At 39.2% G+C, this 21,084-nt stretch overlaps 2 protein-coding genes across 3 annotated transcripts in view; one reads left to right on the top strand and one right to left on the bottom strand.

The window, feature by feature from the left end:
• Positions 1-4,806, bottom strand: part of LOC117240015 — a 78,796-nt gene extending 73,990 nt beyond the window's left edge. Inside the window, exon 1 of one of the 2 annotated variants that reach the window (XM_033505844.1) lies at positions 4,407-4,806. The gene's annotated coding sequence lies outside the window, so the exon portion shown is untranslated. The remainder of the gene's footprint in view (positions 1-4,406) is intronic. The other variant, XM_033505843.1, reaches the window with a different exon arrangement.
• A 14,711-nt stretch (positions 4,807-19,517) lies between these two features.
• Positions 19,518-20,942, top strand: LOC117240040 (leucine-rich repeat extensin-like protein 3). Its single transcript, XM_033505893.1, has 2 exons — positions 19,518-19,535; positions 19,611-20,942. Exons 1-2 carry the CDS (start codon positions 19,518-19,520, stop codon positions 20,940-20,942), a joined length of 1,350 nt encoding a protein of 449 aa, XP_033361784.1.
• The last annotated feature ends 142 nt before the right edge of the window (positions 20,943-21,084 follow it).

The raw sequence follows: 21,084 nt of genomic DNA, 5'->3' as shown, positions 1-21,084 counted from the left end.
TGCCAAATATGTATTAATAATCTCTTCTTACGTAATTATTAAAAATAAGCACAGAAGCTATACATTCCGTTCCTAATTCCTCCTTTTTAATAACTTTTTACTCGAAACAAATTCTCTGAATAGGAATTGCGCGAGACAATCAAAACGTTTTCATTAGTTTCATTGACAACATTCATTTGTTACCACGCACGTCAGGTATGCTGACTAAATTTCATCGATGCTGAGAGCTTTCGTAAACAGCGAGAGTCTTTTCTTGGGAACTCTGTTTACGAGTATTTCTGACGGAACGAATAGTAAAACATTGGCTTCCGTATTTTTAGCACGGACTCGCAAAAGCACGTGGAAAGCTATTTGTCGAAATTTATACAAATAAAAATTTCTGTTTAGCGAACTGGAAGGAAAGTATGTCAATGCGAGAGACACGGACTCATAACACATATCGTGTGCATGTTCAATTAATTTTCTAGTTAAATCCGTGTCATCCGAGTGTGTAAATAAAACGTTGCTTCGAGAAAATAACTTTCATCCCGCCTCATTACTCTCGATGTTGTCTATTATTACGTCCGATGAGATTCTACTTTCCTCTTGTTAATATTTATCCTTTTATTGATTACGATTTCTATACTCGTAATATTTTTTTGACAGAGTCGTGTTTCACTTCATTTTTATCATGCAAAATTATAGGTTCCACACCTCGCTTTATCCGTGCTACTTTCTCGTTTACTTCGATTTGGACCTGTTTATCTTTTTATTTGATTTTCGATATATATAATTAGCATAAGCGTTTCCCCTCATATAGAATGAAACGCTTCTCGGTAGAAGGAAACTCACTTTGTTTATGATCAGGAAAAAGATTTGTCAAAGATGTTTGTAACGGAAAGAAAAATATCAAGTAAATTTAGGTAACCCGAATATAATTTTTTTTCAATAGCAGGTTCATATGACGCAAGTTAATAAATTTATGTCAAATTTCTAATCTTACGTGCATGGGAACGTGTGTAAGTGATACTATTTGAAATTGTGTTAACGACCTCATTATTCCAAGAAAAGCTAATAATCAGAAGAAATTATCTGTTTGCTTTACTCGTCTAATGAAACCATACATACCATTCTTGGCCTAAAATACCTTAAAACTAAGACGACTGCAATGTAATGATCTCTGGTCTAATGTTTGATTTGGTTGCTTGTTATAGAGAGAATAGAACAATTACTTTATCAAATAGCACAATTGTAACTAAATTTTTTTAATCAACTAAAAATATTCTTTTTTAATCGTTCGATAAATTAATTCGATAGAATGGACTTTACATTTCGTGATAAATAATATAACGTTCAAAAAATACTATTCATTATTCCTTAACTCCAAATTGTATACCTTATCAGGCTTTATTCCAAGCTAACGTTATTCTTGCACTCAGGAACATTCCGTATACGCACATCAAGACTTACTCGATTACGCAACGAGGCAGCAAATGAAAGTAATCTCCTTACAACCACGATACACAAACCAAACGAGATTCGGGTCTCCGTTTGAACAAAGACAAGCATCGCGAGGCGTAAATCATTGAAATGATATCGCACCGCCTTAATCGCCACTCCGTAAACATTTCGGCATGTTTCCTGTGATTTTAGAGCTCTGCGGGATGAAGATGAAAAGGCAATAAAAGGTGACGACAACCTACCCAGATACGGAAACACGGCAATTCCGCGCACCGGCCGTGGAAATATTTGGAAAGCGAACGAAACCGTTTAACTCCCTTTGAAATATGGCGCCAAACAATTATAAACGGTTGCGATTACGTACAGCGTGTGACCGTGTCATCACAAGGAAGGTACTGAAATTATCCTGTCGCGACGTGCCCGTAGTAATTCTGATACTACGAAGCACGGTAACAAGGACCATCTTGTCTAATCAACAACTCTTAGAAATTGCTTTGAATGTGTAGCTAAACTCAATCACGTATCATCTACCACGTGTTCAAGGAACTTGTGAACTCACGTTTTATAAGTGTGCTTAGATTTTCTTTTCTTTGCACGGGCTTTGGTTTGCTTACATATATCTGGTTTACTGTTATGACTGTTTTCGTTTTTGTGATTGAATTTTTATGTGACAGAAACCATCCTTTGGATATGGTCGTGACTTAACATTCAATGTACTATAATAAATTATAAATTGATCGACTCCGTTTTCGAATTTGTCCAGTATTTGTTTTACAATATTATAATGCCTTAAAATAAAATCTCATCAGCTATACACATTGCAAGGTGCGACTTCGCATATAATCAAGAGTTCCTCCATCTTCGTTCATCGATGGAAAAGTAAAGTTGTTTAATTTAAGGAAAGAATTCGTTCGACGTATGGTCGAAGTAATTCTTAAGAAACGACCGCTTTTATACTTTAATTGGACCGGAGAAAGGACGACGAATATGGAAATACGTGAAGACTGTCGTTTTGAAATGTGCTTCGAGATCTTAATGTGGAGCAACTGTCAAGATAAGGAAAAGTGAATCGACCGCTTTCATGGTTGTTTATATTCTGCTTGGGGTTGTGGATTAAACCGACGACCCAATTAGTTCGATTCAGCCACACGTTCGATATTTGTACAAAATTTCCATTGAGAAAATATTCGTAACGATCGACCGTCCGAATGTTTCTACGTTAATGCCGTTAAAGGTCACGTTCCAGGTCGAGAGAGCAAACAAAATTTCACTTTCTGATCGACGGATATAATTGAATCCAAGTTCAAAATTGGGGTATATTGGATATTTATTACGTAAAAAATTGTTCCATTCTTGTTTCATAGAAAGTAATCATTTTCCTAAAGCAGTATGCTAAGATTTAAGAAATAAGTAGTGCTAACACCCAAATTAAACTTGAGGTCCTCAAAGGGACCTTAGGTCTTGGAAATCGAATTTATTGCAAGTATTTTGAAACATAAATCATGCATATCGATATTCGAGACAAATAAAGTAGCCAAATTTCGATGATACTAACGTTTAAAATTTAAACTCTAAATAAAAATTTGTCGCTGCATGGTAATTCATTAATTCTTGCTTAAATAAATATACGTGGAGCAGTCAGATTTTACAAAGAAACTTGCATAAATAGACATTCCTTTTCGAAAAAAAATGCGAATTCATATTTATATGAACGATATCTCAACTTGCAAAACATAAATCCTTGATATATTGATTTCAAAACTACACATACAGGCGCAAAAACAGATTCCAATGAATATTTAATACAAAGAAGATTCGCCTTCTCCAAACTTTCCTAAATTTAAAATAACAAGAGATATACATCTATCACCGACAAAAATCATTGAGACACCAGCGTATATGAGACGAGAAACCATAGGATTTTCGACTCGAAGGCCGCTAGCGTCTAAATACAAGACCTATCTTCCGTACAAACCTAAATCTTTGTAAATCAGAACCATCAAAGGAGGTGGTTTTCAGGTGTACTCGCGATCTTCCCACTTCTCGCGGTCCATTCGTTCCATTAACGGATAACGCGCTTTTGATTTCTCAGACTCTCCGGGTTTCTTAGCCCTTCATCCTACTACCTCGTGTACACACGCACCCAGCACGCTTATCCACGAGCATACGGGACAATAGCGGTACCAAAGTCGTTTTATTGTCGCGCATTTATTGTCCATCGCGTATCGCGGCTCGTAAACATTGTCCCGCTGCTGAAAGCATGCTCCGTGGGCAGATTTCGTAATCGTTTTAGAGGTAACACCGGAGGGTTAGCCTTTCAGTCGCAAGCACCGTTGCTTTCCTCCTCGTCATCGTCGTCGATGCGACGCATTGCGGACATTGGAGACCAAGGAACGCTTCAACGCAACGATGAACAGAGTACCTTCGATATAAGACTCTGATCAATGTGAACGATATACGCCCAATATTTTTCCGGTTGTTAGATATTAGCGATACGATGGGAGTTTGATTCGATAGACCATGTTCTTCAAGGGAGAAATTCATCATCGTAACCTCGAAGTGTTACGATAAAATGGATAAACACTGAATTTACAGAACATAATTATAAGGTTCGGTCTAATCAAAGAATACAGTTAACATGACACTTGGTGTCGTGTGTTTATCAAGAGTGGAATTGCGACAATGTCCATAATGTCCGAAGTTCTCGAGAAACATATAATATAGTAGCAGTTAAGGGTTAAAATGTCGCTTTTGCCGCGTCTTTGGAATTGTAGCTGCCAAAACTGGGAAACCAGTTATTTATAGCGCAACGTGTTTTGGAATACAGGCTGTAATATTAAGACAGAAATGAAACGAATCGCAAGGACGATTATCGAGGTACGTTAAGCCGCGCCGAGAGGTGTAATCGCGACACAACTACCACTTAACCTTAATCAACAAATTCTCACGAGAAATTCGTTACTCACCGATAGAGTACAAACACGAATAGAGGTTAGTTGCGGACCATGTTACTGCTCGATCGACGCGTATACGTGTGGCGATTCACAGGGTGTAGAGGAGTTGGCAGGGTTGTAGAATCGGTCTCCCAGGACGACGATGATTTTCAGTCTTTTTTTCCGAAAGGCACAAGTGTCACTACACCGAGGCACGACTCACAGGAGCGGAAAGCAGACGTGTGATAAATCGCGTGGCAATGGTTCGCGTCCCGACCTTGGTTGTTCACGATGTGTCAACGAATCGAAAAGAAAACACCGGGAATTTCGAGGAGTGGATGTGAACGTGAGCTTCGATCGATGTCCGTGCGCAGACTGCCCGCACCTCGGTGCTGCCGGGCGTTCGTCATGTCGCGGTCTCTGTTGCGGTCTCTGTCGGGCTCTGTTACTCTCGCTTGGCCTCTCGCTCGGTTCGATCTCCCTCCCCACTAACGTCAGTTGTATCGTCTCGTTCACCGAACGCGGGACGCGCGCGCTTCCCCTTCGAAATAACGCTCAGACAGTTTCACCGTTCCTTGCTTCGTTCGTTCATTCGTTCGTTCGATGCCGCGTCCGAACATCGAACATTTTCCTCCATTTTCCATAAATTCACACGGTACACCGTGATTCGCGCGAGCTTTTCCATTTATAGTGGTAGGACGGTGCGTGCGCACCTGATTCGGTGTACCGCTCGACGCGCCGCAATTCCAACCACGAGTTTCAAGAGGCGGGCTTTCCGGTTAAGATCGTTCGATAGTTGGAGAAATGCACTCGTTTTAAAATTAATGACTTGATTTCGGCTCCGATTTAACGATTCGCCCAAATAATGAAAAACAATGGTTCTTTAGAAGTCTTTTATTGTTTATGTGCTTATATTTGTGCATATTATATAATGCTTATATTTATTGGCAGTTTCGAATAACGACTGCTGTCTTATACGAGGTTCAAAAAAGCAACAACGGAGCCGATTATTTTACAGACAAATATTCAATTTCAATTATTTGTAATATACTCTTATACTAGTATATAATTTCTAGTTTTCATCGAAATACTTTTAACTATCCTATTTTAGTCCATCTGCCACGTATTATCCGCGTTCCTTTATTAGTATGCATTCACGATGCAATCTATACTCATATTCGGTTTCCTCTCGACAACTGAAAAATCTTGCTGTATACAAATCATATGCATTATGTCAGCTACATTTGACTATAATTTATGCTACCGTGCGTAACAAGTAAGTTACCTGTGTTTTACATATTCGTTCCTAGTACATTAATAAGAATACACAGACGCGAATGCTTGTTTCTCTTTCATCATCTATTTATTCAGCTTTTCATATTGCTTCTTTATAAGAACTCTTTAAAACTTCTACATTCGAAAAAATTATATCTTTGCATGATCATATTAAAAATGTTAACGGTTGTTATCAAGCATAGTCTGTATTGTTTCTTCGTAAATAATTATGTTCCATCGAAAATAATTTGTACGTGTTCATAATTTTAGGACTACGAGCAATTTTCTACTAATAGATTGACCTTGCTTCATTTCTTATGTCGTGGTCTTATCGACTTGTTAAAGGCCGATAAACCTATTGACCATGTGTTCTAACCTTTTGTTCGACCTATAAACTTTCTGTAACTTTTCTCAAACCAACTAAATGTTAAATACACGTCTCGTATCGATAAATACACATTATTCGTATTAATTCGATATTTTAAACATTTCTCATTTTTAATTATTGCATGCAAGAATCAGTCCTCTTAAGTAATTAATAATTCTACTTATCCAGCATAATTTTTGCGATTAAATATGCAAATGTTCATATCTAAGAATACTAGTACATATTTAAACAGTCAATTCGAACTCTCACAATGTTAAACCCATTTTACCTGTTCATTTTTGCTCGTGTCGATGAGATCAAGAGGAAAGAGAAGATGGAGCATACATACATAAATAACTACCAACACTTGTTGGTTAATAATGATTTCAACTGTTAAAACAATCTCGTCACGATTATCCAATAAACGACCGAAGCCGCGAGTAAGTATTGTCTAATTTCTGCGATCCCCCTTCTTGCGGCTCCGAAAAAGACAAAAAACATTAGCAAAACTATATGTTACCATACATCCACAGCCAACGTCATTTACCACTTCCAAGCTAATTATCCAAGCAATTGTTTAACGCATACCCTGAGCCGTTTTCAACATGGCATTGGGCATCAACGCCAACTTAATGTCACGTGTTTACCCATTCCAGAGTGCACTTACGATCTCGTTAATTGGCCTGCGATGCGCATTCATTAATTAATGACGACGCCTCCCACCCAGTTTTCATAATCACCAGGCTGCTGTCCCGATTCGACCCTCTCGACCCTCATTCGCCGGCAATCAACGAATAAAAGCTTTCCTCGCCGCGAATCTGCGTGTTATCGCAATCCCCTTATCTGGCACGTATCGTCGCGTTGTTTGACGCCTATAAAAGACTGGATGAATCAGAAATCGGCGGAAGCATTGTGCTAAAGGTAGATCGTCGATCCAGGAAGCACCGGGTAATAGGATATTTCCAGGAATCGATGCGACCCCATTTCGCCTTTTTATGGATTCGAATACGTCCTGTAACCCAGATCGAGCTGCGATTTCCGTCACTGTTTAGCGATCGAAATCGCAACTTTGAATACTTACTCCTGGAACTTGCCGTTCTTTGTCGCGAGTTTACTTTTGTAGAAAATTGGGAAAATAACGTTCACCGTGAGAGAAAATAAAGTATGTTATTTTATGAATATAAATATAAAATAGAAAATATAAATAGAAAATATGATGACAAAAAATAATCAAAGAAAATTTCTTAAACTGTTACTTGTTATCCCAATTTCACCAAACACAATTTCCGTAATTACTCCAGACAGTAATGATAATTACACACGTCGATGTCTCCATCCCAATGCAGTAATAAAAAAAAAACCGAACAGAGCTGCTTGCCACGAGCGTGCACTTGTCACAATGCTCGGTGCGATCAATTACACGCTCGTTAAGAAGGAAAAAAGAACAATCGGGAGGACAAGAAGATGGAGCAAGATGGAATATAACTGACAGAACTGCAAATAAATGTGAGAAAGTTCATGTTGTAACAAACATGTGTGTTTCGATGGACCCACATCATTCGTATAACCAGGCATCTGTGGTGCTTCCGCTAGACGAAATTGACACCGATCTTCCGGGCAAAATTACCATCTTTTCGTTTTGGAAGATCCACTCTTCCATCATAAGTCATCAAAGCTTCGTAACAAAACTGTATTTTAGAAAGGGAGACACGTAGAGGGCGAGTTTCCTTTTATTTTACGTTAATCTCAGATGAATCCCTTCGTTTCTGTATTTTGTGACTTCACAGATTGTAGCCATATGTAAGCTCTGCATAAGAGAGGAATTATCAGGAAAACAGAGCAATTATCAATGCGATTAAGTTGTTTCTAAGATTTCCTGTGCAAAAAATTATATAGCGTACTAACGAGCGAAAGACTTTAAAAGTAAGAGAGAAAGTGTTGAGCTTATAAATCGTAGACACTGAGCAATAAAATTTTGCTCCCCTACTGCGCACATTTTGCATACACGGTACTTGAAGTTTATCAGAGATCTACATCGCATTATATCGAACGTAAGTTATTGGCCACTTCATTTCTGTGATTTGAAATTGATTCTTTGATTTATTAGCGTAATTATAATTATCAGCTATTAGTTGTAAATCATTTCTCTGGCTAACTACTCGAACGCTAAAGATCGCTATGTGTGCACTAGTTCGCACGCTAGTTCATAAAGTTCTCCATAAATCGCTCAACCTCGTTGTTTCAAAGAATTTGCAATTATTTGCCACCGAAGTGCACGAAGAATCTTCCTGTAATTGACATGACTATGCGTCATGTTCAATTTCAACGATGCTTTTGTCTTCGAAATTTCGCTTCAAAGTGTGGTAAATCATAAAAGTGGTATAACTGACCGTAAACACGCGAGTGCGGTCGTAATTCTTTTCTAGTGGTACGCGACCACGTAGCTCCGCGACCAACCGTTTTTCAGTTTTCACTAGATGGAAGGTCATTGAACGTGTCGCGGTATGCTTATACAAACCGAGTGGAACGAACGACGCTGACATGTCCATTGTTAAAGAGCAAGACGTTCGCGGTCTCTTAATATCGTTTTCCGCGTCCGCAATTGAGTTTTCACCTCGAGAATCCTCATTTTCATCATAAACGCGCATTAATGCTCCAAAGGCTTACATTTGTGGCTAGAGTCTTCTAGCATTTTAAACCTACAAAATAAAGATCCGAAGAAAGTCATAAATTTTACGAGCGGTTGTATTTTAGAGTTAAAATATTATAGAATATAAATAGAGTTTGATATTTATTTTTTTATATGATAATAGGTATGAATATCAATGCCTCGAGCTTGATCGTACTTAGATCAAACATCAGTGTAAAGTCGTCAACAGTTGTAATAGATTGGTCAATCTGTAGCTTCCTTTCTGTTGATACAACAAAGTCGATATAATGCTAAATCGAGGGTTTTAAAGTGCCAAGGTTGGAGAAGTTCAAACACTCTCAATAAAGAATTAATATATTGAGTGTTATGAGGTTCAACTGCAATTGGCACCATTTTCTTTGGTATTGCAATGGGGGTCTCTGTTAACTATTTAACTCCTTAACCTACAACTACGGGCATAGCTCGTAGTACGACGATCGGGCCAAACGTAAATATTACGGGCATAGCCCGTAGTACGATGATCGAGCCAAATATATGTAATATAATATATAATAGCTTATTTACGTTTTCGGCCCAAAATTCTAGAACGTAAATCGTAAGTTAAGGGGTTAATACGTACTATTCCATTTAATTGAAAGTGTTACAACACATTAAGCTTAATACAATTCAACGTTAAATTTCAATATTTCTTCATATTTATACTTTATTTTTTACAAAAAAAACAATCCCTAGGAAAACACGAATTTACAAAGCTAGATTCCATGAAGAGATTCTTCCAATTCTATTGATTATACTCTCTATTGCTAAAGTCAAAACAAACCACGACGTCCAATCGATTTATGAACCATGACACAAGTTTGATGTCAGTGTATCTGTCAGCAGACCACACTCGAAGCTTCATAGGAAAAGAAAGAAGAAAAGGAATGGCGTAACCCGTAGACCTGCATAACAGTACCTCTCGAAAAGACAGGGCAACGCTTCTAACTGTACTGTTAACATCGACGCTCGCCTTCCTTTTTCTCCCTTTTCCCTTTTCGAGCCACTTTGGACACATATTATTCCCGCCCAGGAGTCGTTACAGCTGTTTTTCGAGTGCGGTAAAGGCCAACCCATTCTTCGATTGCAAACGGAACGAACAGAGCATTCGAGCTGTCCGCGACGCGACGCGCCGACCTCGGCCCCGCGCCCTTTCTTCTTTTTCCCGCTTCGCAGGACAAATGCGCGTCGCTTTTTGGATCGATGCACGGAATCTTAATGACATCCTCGTCACGTATTCACTCGCCAACGACACCGTGCACCATACGTCCCGTGGAACGACAAAGAAAACGTGCCACGAACGGTATCACGTGCGCGATACCTCGAACCGCGCCAGCTTTGTTTAAACCGTTTTATGCTCTTTGTGTGGGCGAACCGATGAACCATTTTCCGAGAAAATACATCTTCGATCATCGTTCGATGAAACGTTAATCGCTTGTTATTTGCTTGAAAATGTAAAAGGAAGCAAAGCAATTTTGTCACACTCAGGGTCAGATACACCGGATTTCTTATATAATATAATAATTTGTAAATCGAAATAGTTTCCTTTATGAAATTAAAAAAAATACAGTTATTGAAATTGCATCGAAACAAGAGTCAGAGGAGTTTCCACTTAAAAAGAGACTACACAGTTGTTTACTGGGTTACCAAAATGTGCTTTTGGTTAGATCTTTAAACATCTGGCATATATCCAGAAATATATTGCACTTAGAGACCTGCATGTCAACAACATTTTGGGACGTGACATTTCACGAGCACTCGAAGACAAATTCTGGAGTTAAACATTTCTTAAACTTCTCAACAGGGTAGAATAAAATGAAACACGTTCGAGTCGAAGCAATCTATTTATAGGATTCTTATGCATTAAAATTATAGCAAAATTAGTGTTATCTTATACACGACGATTTGAATATTTTTAGAAATAAACCAACCCGTCCTCATGTCGCTTATTTGAGAACGAGTTTCAACGATAAAAAATCCCTCATTAACGTTCAAAGTATGCACTATACAACGAGTACGCATGAAATTAATCAAAGGCTATAAATCACAACGATTGAAATTATGAAGTTCACTGTAACATGTCGAGTATCGAAGACATAAATCTTCGAAGATCCGATCTATTTTTACACATCGCGGACAGTTCTGATCGTCATTAATATTCATCAAAATGCAACGAACTCCTGATACCTCGCAGAAAGCAATAAACCACGCGCGTCGATCAGAATGTCTATTAAATTTGCTTTGTCTCATCCTGACTCGTTAAATGTATGTCAACCATTTGTCATTTACCACCGTGTTACTCGATCTTTTCACACGAGAAGCAAGACATTTTCGCGATATCATTTTTGACAGGCGCATTTAGCGTCGTTTCTATTGTTAACGCAAGCCTGAGAAAACAGATTATAATAAATCGGAGTATATGAAACGTTTAGTGGAAAATCTTTTTCATTTAATAGCCACCTATTAAATTTTATCCTATTTTAACAAGCTATTTTTATTTTTTATCGATATTACAAACGAAACGCATTTAATTGAAGTTCCAAAGGTGTACACAAGCAATGAGTGGCGAATCTTCCAGAACTCCGCTTCTTTGGAGAGACATTGATTTATTACATCGTCCAGGAAAACCGATAAAAGCATCCTTTATGTCTATGTAAAAATTACAGGATGCAACGGGCACATATTACGGGCAGACGACCCACGCGTCTCTCTTTCAATGATCATCGTACTCGAATCCTTGTTCATAAAGTTTTACCGATAATTTACAGCTTAATATATAAACAAGATGCGAATAGTTTACACCTTTTTACTTTTTGCCTGATCGCAACAATCTATTCATCTATTCGAACGTTTTCCAGTTTTGCCAACAGCACCGCATTACCATCAAATTTCAGTTGCAATCTGTATTGGTTTTAATAACTAATAGATACATGTTGATTTCCTAATCGAATATTCCATCCGTAATACATATTTATATTAGGTTTTATTTGCTCTCCTTAAAATAGTTTTGTAACGATCAAACTCGACTCGGAAAAATTGTCCTCGAAATTACGTAATAACATCCTTCTCTTCTTTATCTTCTAGCTTCTAATTCCCTTATTTTTTTTACATGTATAGAATAGATTCTCTTCGTGATTTCTTTTAATAGTAAACCGATCCTCTAACAGAGGTATTTGTAAAAGGAATCATTATGGGTAGATATACTATAATTTATACTTGAAAAAGTATTCAGAAGAAAACATAATCGAAACGCATCGTGTTCCATTTTATCTATTCACCATTTATGCCATTTATCACGAACGTAATCTTTTCTGCTATATTTCTCACATTTTTTTATACACTTCTATTTAACACTCGACAAAAATCGTGATTTTTTTTTTAATTATAAACGAAACGTATAAGAGGGTTATGGAAATTAATCGGTTCAGCGTTGAAAAACGCGTTATTTCCTGTAAATATTTTTCTTAACGAACAAAGATACTACACGCTAATTGTTGCGTTACATCAATTTTTTATGAAATGAGAGTTTTTTCCGAGAAAGGGGGTTAGAAGGATCATACGTGTGTGTATAAGAAAATAGAATGATATCCTTATTGATTTATTAAAACATCGTAAATGGTCAAAGATCAAATTAATAAATAAACGCAACTACTGCATCGTTATTCACAATGTAATTATTTACTTAATATCTCTTTGAAGTTATTTTACTACATACCAACTGCAGATTCAAATATTTCAATGCAACATCGAACCAGTTATCAAGGTCCAATCAAGGGAAAAAAATAACTCCACCATTAAAATAATTCCACCAGACTGTAACAAATTCAAGCCTTAATTACCTTGATTTTCATTAATTAATGTCTGTCCGATTTGCGATCGAGTGAGCAATAAATAGATTCGGCAGGTTCGGTAAATAGGGTCGAATCGAGCACCGGGAGGGATCGAAGCAGAGGGAAGACACATTGAATCCAGGTAATGCAACGTCATAATAAAAGGAAAATGTAGGTATAAATCATCAACGTGTCGAATAATCAATAATCGGTTCAAATGGCGCACGTGGAACCAACCTGCCGATAATTCTCAAGCAAAGCTAATATCCCATCATGGGGTGGTCGTTAACTGACCTAAATTATTCGAATCATCCTGCAGCACAGTGCGTGAATCTTGATGATACAATTTTCCACGTTAAACTCCTGAAATTATGCCACCTACGTACTATCTTTCCATAACATCGAACAAATTTAGCGAATTCCAATTAATCGAGTACGAATACATCGACGTGTTTTTAAATGTGAACGCACGATCCAAAGACGCGTAACTTGTAACGATACTTTCTTTATACATAATTCATCCGTGTGGTATCGTCCGTTTGAATTGCTAACGAACGGAACATTTGTTAGCGCGTTAATAACCGTGAAACTGTTGATTAATTGCACCGCGGTGATAAAAGCAAGAAGAGTTACTGACAAGTGTGTGTTCCTTGGTACAGCGGAGGTTGGTTTTGGAGAACGACTTTACTTGCGCAGCGCGATGCAAGTTCTGACGTATGAAATTAGGGTGACAAATGATCTTGCAATTATTTTAATAGCTGTCGTATCTTTCATGTGCGTTTAGTTAATTTAAGTTATGCGTCAACGTATATGAAAAGGAAGAAAAGTAAAAAGGAAAGTAGTACAGAGAGAAAATTCTGTGTGGAAGGAAAAACAACAAAATTCGTTTGAAAAAGTACAGAAAATTGCACGGATTGTTTACAAAGGTTGGGAAATTGAATTAGTAATAATTAAGTGCTGCCCGTTTCACGTAAATAGACTGACGTTAGAGTTAAAGAAAAACCGAAAAGTAACTTTCATTTAAATGATATGTGCTATCAACGAAGTAAAATAGGATGCACGATGAATCTATTTAAACGAAATTAACGAATAATTAACAAAGCTGTTTCCTTGAACGTGCAGCAAACTAAAACTTTCAAACAAACGTTTACCACTCGAACGAAAATATATATACTCTGCCTAATAAAAGATGGTTCGAAGGATATAGCAAAACATAACAGAACAGACGTTGCATAATTACGATCATCGGCGAATCGTTATTTTGGCTGTCGAATTAATCAGTCGCAGTCAGTGAGCCGGCAGCATAAATCGAGAAGTCGTAAGCACGAAATTAAGAGGCGGTGATACGACAGCTAAGTTGTTCATTGACGCACTAGCGAACGAAATAAATTGCCACCGTAGTCGCGATCATTATAGGCTCGAACGTTCGCGAAGAGTAGGTATGATTATACGCGTTCATCCCACCCTGTTCCGTTCTTATCTTCCTCCTTTTCTCCCTCGATGGGGGCTGCTTGAATCGGTAGAAGAAGAGTTGGTTCGCGTTACTCGAGCTGTACCAGAACCTTGCCTGCTAGGTAAGGTAGCTAACATCTCGGCAAAAACTGGACGTTCCTCCGCTGCTTCGACTTTTTTCCTATCCTCGTTCCCCTGTCCCTCTTCCTAGCCGAACAGAAACCTGAGTTTTCCCGAGAGGATCGCAGTGACACATCGACCTGTCCGACGCGCAAACGTATAATCACGGGGAATCAGCTTAATCGCGGTCCAGGGGAACAAGCAACCGCTCTCAGAATCATTACAGCCAGGTTCTAATGAAAAGCTGATACGCCGGAGGACTCGTTTGACCACGCTTCTTCCTTCGTGTTCCTTTGTTCGCATCTAACCTAGAAAGTCGAAGATATGCCAGTAACTCGATGAGATAGGACAAGTTCGACTTGATTCGTGCTGGTTGATCGTTTTTCACAATCTCGAGAGAGGATAGCTCGGTGGAGGAAGTTCGTCTGAAGATTGAAAATTCCTAATTAATCCCTTGTTGACTGAAGGAAGATCGTTTTCGAGGTTCGATGTTTATTTTCATTTTGTTGTCTTTTTCGAAAATCGTAAGTGCTTGTGTATGATCTTTACGGGTTGATAATGTAAAATGACGTCATTGAATATTCAACCGACAGTTATGTCAATAAATTAAAAGAATGGTAACAAGTTTCAACCTGTTAAAGCTGTTAATAAAAACCGATACTACTGACATAAAACGGATTTTAATTATTTCCCTCGTTTCGACTGCTAAAGATATTCGACAAGCGTTCTCAATTTATCCAAAGTGTTGGGGAGTCGAACATCGACAAATTCGTTAACGCCAACGCGGATTAAAATGCTAGACATTTTTGCCATATCAGCACCAAGTGAAAAGTGCATGCTCCTTGCTACATGGTCGAAGGAAAAATTAACGTTTTCGTATCTTTCAATTTACTGCGACCATAACCCTTCAGCGCGACGTATTAAACTGCACGTCCGTCCATTTAAAGTGTTCAGAAGATTCTTGGCAAAATTGTGTTGGCCATCTGGCATGCAACCGGTTGCCAGCAAGTGCCACGCATTATCGTCCACGCGATAGTAATTGTTGCAGAACTTCTCGTTCCCACTTCTTCGTTCGCGGAATCTCCACGCCGGTCTTTCCGAAGAGAGTTCCTTCGCCTCCAGGCGCACTTCCGCTGTTTAGAATACTAACGTTCCATTGTTCTAAACGAAACGCACGAAACAGTTATAGCAGCTCTATCGATCTTTCGATTACAGCCATAGTTTTGTTCGTTTATGTTTGTCGATTTCGTATAGAACTGCTTAATCGAAAGTGCCAAGACGGGTCTTGTAATATCAAAAAGTTTCAACTTCCTCGAAACTCGCACTGAACGAAATAAAATTCCATCACGCGCGAATTCAAGGCCAAAGAAAAAAGCAAGAACATTATTGCAACCATTGATTCCGGACAACACGATTCTTGCCAAAATGTTATCGGAGGTGGAAAGAAAAAAGAACTGGAAGAAAAAACGTAAAAAGATAAAGAATGGAACGAATCGTCCACTGGCGGAATATCGAGTTAATATTCAGCCGAGTTTATCCATAAACATCGTTTAACTGCGCGTAACTTCACGAGTCACCCCGCTAGGGTCTTGGGCTCGGAAACCCGCAATTTCTACTGGACAAGCACATTTCAGATGGGAATATTCGAGTTCGCAACACGTCGTACCGAAATATCATCTCTTGGTATCTTTGATCATAATGAAACTTTACGAGGTTCGTGGACCTGAAACAAGGATCGTGGTCTCTTTTACGCGGAGCATATTTAAGGGGTACTGATCAACGACGAGTGCAACTATGATTCTACAACGAAGACAATGTCACTGTGTCCGGAAAAGAATTCTTGTCACTTCCCTAACTGGTAATTTCTTCGTTTCTTGATGACAAAAAGTCGCTTTAAAAGCGATATGCCGGTATTATCCATTGGACCATCGAATTACAAAAAATATGGCACTTGGCGAGTACAATATGTATAATAATTCAATTACTATTTTGGATCAAAAGCCTCGTATAACCCCCTCTAATTTTACATCATCAACACCACACTCGATCCACCATTATAATTTCTTGTCGCTTTCATTTCACCACTGAATCCCAAAAAAGTCGAACTAATGAGAAACCAAAATCACATTTCTGATTATACCAGTTTAATACACTGTTATTGAAAGTAAGACACCACCATCGCTCACGCAGCGTGATTAGTTATAAACACTTTGATACGTAACATTTAGCGAGCTGAGAATTATGGTGTAAGTCAAAATGCATCGATATCGGTAAAGTATTAGGACGGATTCTGAATGAATAACCAATAAAAAATAATCATAAAAATCGTATGCGAAATCGTATTATCTCGCAAGTATAGTTGTCATTGTTTCATTTAAAACTATTCAGACGTAACAAACCTTATAGACACGTTCAAAATGCTCTCAGCTCTCCTCGTTTTCTCGGTTCCCGCTGTAATTGCGATGGCATCGTTTTCGAAGGAAATAAAAGAAAAAGATGGTTGTCTTCCTGGCCATCTGGCGCATGGAAACCTCGATATTAGGCATCTTAGGTTCTCTCGTGGCAATGGTCGCAGTGCAGTCGCTGGTGCCGTGAAGCAAATTATCCAAGTATACGGTATTTGAAATGAAAGTGGCTCGCTCATCTGTTTCACACTCGCTCTTCTCCATCTTCGATCCGTTTGGTGTTTACTTTTTAACTAGCTTTCGAGAACCGACGTCCCTTTCTTTCATCAGTCAGCCTGTCCGCCTTGGGTGGTTCATGGACCAAGCTACAATTCAGAGAATACTGTAAACAACTTCGTGTTGATTAATTCCTTCGTTGTGGACGAGGGTCGGTAAAGAGAAAGTTATTTGGGAAACTCTTTCCGCTGAGACAAAGGTGGAGAAGACACTTAAGAGTGTAGAAACGAAAATGAAGAGGATCACGAAGATGCACGACTATTAAAAAGAAGAGGAAATGGAGTTATAAAAAAACTTACTTAGAAAAGTATTTTGACAGTACGTTAAGAACGATTAAAACAAACATTTGTTTTACATCAGATCATAATAATTTTCTATGCGTTTACTTTTCGCAAGATACAAACTTTTACAAAAAGAAATTAATTAAAGCGTGACTAAACAAAATATACAGCCGTTAAAGATACATATATATATATAATACATCTATTACACACGAAGAACTTTTTTTTGACACAAATTAATTATCACCACTTTTTTTTCTTAATTTACACCTACACACGATCCGTGCAGGCTTTCATTAAATGTAATAGTTTCTATGAATATCCGGCTGCGATTCCGCCAAATTAGAATACACATACATGTATCTATTTAGGTTCGCCGTTTTTTTTTTTTTTTTACAAACGCGACACATTTAAAATTACTACGCTTTCAGCGATGTCTGAATCCTTGTGGTTGATATACCTCGATATACTGTCATTATCAGTGTTACATTTTTTATATAAATTCTACCTTACTAATCTCCATTTCAAATCAAAACTACGTATTTATTACAATTTCTATTCAATTGAAATATCTTACGTTTGACCGATCATTAGCTACTAATTAACTTATTGAAACATACCCCGAGGCAGTTGAAAAAATTAAACTCAGAGATCGTCCTTTAAAATCATGAGTGATATTAGATACAAATGTAATTATCGCGAGTTCCAAAGGACGTGGAAAAAAGGCGACCCAAAACGAAGAGGGAAAGAGACAAGAAAAAGTTATAATTACCAGGCTCACATTCGCGATTAATCATACGAATAACAGGTTCGAGAATAAAAATCACATTAACCTACCTGTCGGCCGATAAGTTTGCGCAAGAAGATTAACGAGCCTCGTCGTCGGTGTTCAGCGAAAGTGCACAAGCATTTCAATTTGTCGCGATGTTTCGGATCAACGTGTGCTGTTACATTAGCAAACTTTTACGCGTGCATCGCGTCAAGAGCACGCAAAGCACGATAGAAGTGCAAACGAAGAAAAGGTCGCACATCGATTTGTTTGCGTGTGATTCGTTGTCATTGCATGTACAACGAAACAACGTATTTCGACGATCGCGGACGTACGATTAACTTTCTCGTTTATTTCATTTACGTTTACGCTTAATAAAGTACCTTTTATATTTCATCGCTAGAAAACATTGCTATATGAATTGGGAAAACTCTTATCCAAAAAATAATTTCTAGAAAACATCGTACTTTTTGCATCGATCTAACAATTGTTCACAGCCTGCTTACGCAGCTGCTGTCTTATCGATTCTTTCGAGAAGATTTCGCAATGTTTTTGATACTATGTCGACGTTGAACGCGATTTCGCACTGCGCTATACGATACAGAAATAAATGCACCAGGGTTTATAAGCGTTATTCGCGTTTACTGAATGAACCGTGACAGAATCGTAGGATTTGGTTGGTTCGAGTAATCAAGCGACTACTTACTTTGAGCGCAGGAGACGTTCATACAGGTCCTGGAGTGAAGCGTGTTTTGTTACGACTCGCATGATGAAGTGATTGATGAAGTGACGTGAACTTGCGTTAGATTGTAAATGTTGCCACGGTTCATAAGATCTAACAATATGTATTAGCAATTATTTTCTACGAAAAGCAATTTTTGTAACGTATAATTATAATAGTTCATTGAACAATCAATAAACTAATAGGCCGTCAGAAAAGTTTCTTTCGTTCTGTAAGGAAATAATGGATGCACATTTTCCGTTTTATACTATTTTATCGAATTACGTATGATCCATTTTGCTTTATCAAGATAAATATCACAACGTTCGACAGATTAGGTTTCATGTTTATATACAGAAGCGTTGTAAAAGACATATCTGTAAAAGAAAGACACTTTTCGGACAACCTAATACATTTACTTGAAAATTGTAATTGATAAAGAAAAATATCCATGGAAGGTAACGTAACCTAGGAAAATAAACCACGAAAACGTACCCCTTAAATTTTAATATACGATACTAACATAGAAAATAATTTAAACGTTTCTTTGAAATGCCGGGCGTACTTTTAGCCCTGATAGTTTTATATAAAATTCTTTCAGAACCACGTGACTATGACGACACTGTGACGAATTAGATAAACAAGTATCCTTAGGTATTGCTAGTAAATTATGCGCTTCAAACTGCAACAATATAGCGTTCCTTCTCTCATTGTTCTTACACAACGAGAACATTGAGTATGAAAAGAGGAACAGCATGTTACAAAAACACCCTGCTCGAGGGATATAATCATCTTGCATGTAATAGTCCTGGGTGCGATTAGGACACGAATAATTTAATGGTTAGCTCGCGAGTATATTTTATGAAATCTTATGAAATAACGCGGTTTCGCTAAACAACAATGGGAGATGTACGTATAAAAGGCGTTGACACTTTTGTATTCCTGCTATACGCGAGTTGATTATGCGGGCATTAAAATGGGTACGTAGTTTCTTGAAAACAACTCAATAAGTATCACTCTGTGTTTAAATATTCACTAATTGTCCACATACGCAGTTGAGGATAGTGCTGTCGATCAACTGCGCCGCCGGAGAGGGTCTACGGACGGCTCGGCAAGCCGGATATACTTACAACATTCCCACGGTACCGTTTACCTTGCCTGCACCTAATCACGGCCCACCGGCACCACCTCCTTCACCGCCAAGTTATCCCTATTCCACCCCATTGCCACCATCTTCTAGGCCGGATTATTCTTATCCCGCGCCAGCCCCTGCACAGCCGCGTTACTCATATCCTCCACCACCAGCACCTCCTCCGCCTCCTCCACCTCCACCTCCACCATCTCCCCCTCGTCCTTCTCCAACACCTACTTATTTACCACCACCGCCGCCTCCGCCACCACGACCACCGCCACCTCCACCCCCACCTCCACCACCACCGCCACCGCCACCGCCTCCTCCAACACCTACTTATTTGCCGCCGTCACCACCGCCTCCACCACCACCGCCACCTCCACCCCCACCGCCACCTCCACCTCCACCTCCACCTCCACCGCCACCGCCACCGCCACCGCCACCGCCACCGCCGCCGCCTCCTCCAACACCTACTTATTTGCCGCCATCACCATCGCCTCCACCACCACCACCACCGCCTCCAACACCTACTTACTTACCGCCGTCGCCACCGTCACGGCCACCACCGCCGTCACCACCTCCGCCTCCTCTGCCTCCACCAGTGTCGCCAACCTACTTGCCTGTTTCAACATCACCTCCGTCAATACGAGTTTCTACACCAGCGCCAACTTATCTACCACCATATGGTCAGGAAATCCAACAACTTTCTCAAGCACCCGTCACTTACGCATCAAGCACCGCATCTGCAATGTCGTCCAATGCGGTTAAAATAATTGGACCAGTCGGACCAACGGTGAATAATTACGGAGCATCTAACGCAGCATCGTTTGCAAGTTCTTCGGCTTCTAGTCCGACATATGACTACTCGACAGCGCGTCCCGCGACTATTGGATACAATTATCCTACGTCAGCTGCTCCCGCCAGCTATCCTGCCCCAGCTCCTCCACCTAGCTATCCTGCTCCTGCTCCTCCATTCAGTTATCCTGCTCCAGCTCCTCCACCTAGCTATCCTGCTCCTGCTCCTCCGCCCAGTTATCCTACGCCAACTCCTCCATCTAGCTATCCTGCTCCTGCTTCTCCACCCAGTTATCCTGCCCCAGCTCCTCTACCGAGTTATCCTGCACCAGCTTCTACTCCGACTTCAAAGTATAACTATTCTCCCATCTCTAGACCCAGTTATTCTGCATCCGCTCCTCCACGTAGTTATCACGCAATACCACGCCCTGGCCCACGTTATCTACCTCCAGCCTCCTAGACTAGTTATCCTACACCAAAATCTCGACTTAGCTATCCTGGTTCAACTAATTTGGTTGAGATCCTCGACCTAGTTACCTTTTTCCATCAGAATGATTATACCGTTACTTTGCTGTTATTTAGTAAAAATAATTGCAGATTCT

The sequence above is a fragment of the Bombus vosnesenskii genome, unplaced genomic scaffold, assembly GCF_011952255.1.
Source record: "Bombus vosnesenskii isolate JDL3184/JDL3185 unplaced genomic scaffold, Bvos_JDL3184-5_v1.1 scf7180000014535, whole genome shotgun sequence".
Taxonomy (NCBI): Eukaryota; Metazoa; Arthropoda; class Insecta; order Hymenoptera; family Apidae; genus Bombus; species Bombus vosnesenskii.
This window is presented reverse-complemented; position numbering and strand designations above follow the sequence as displayed.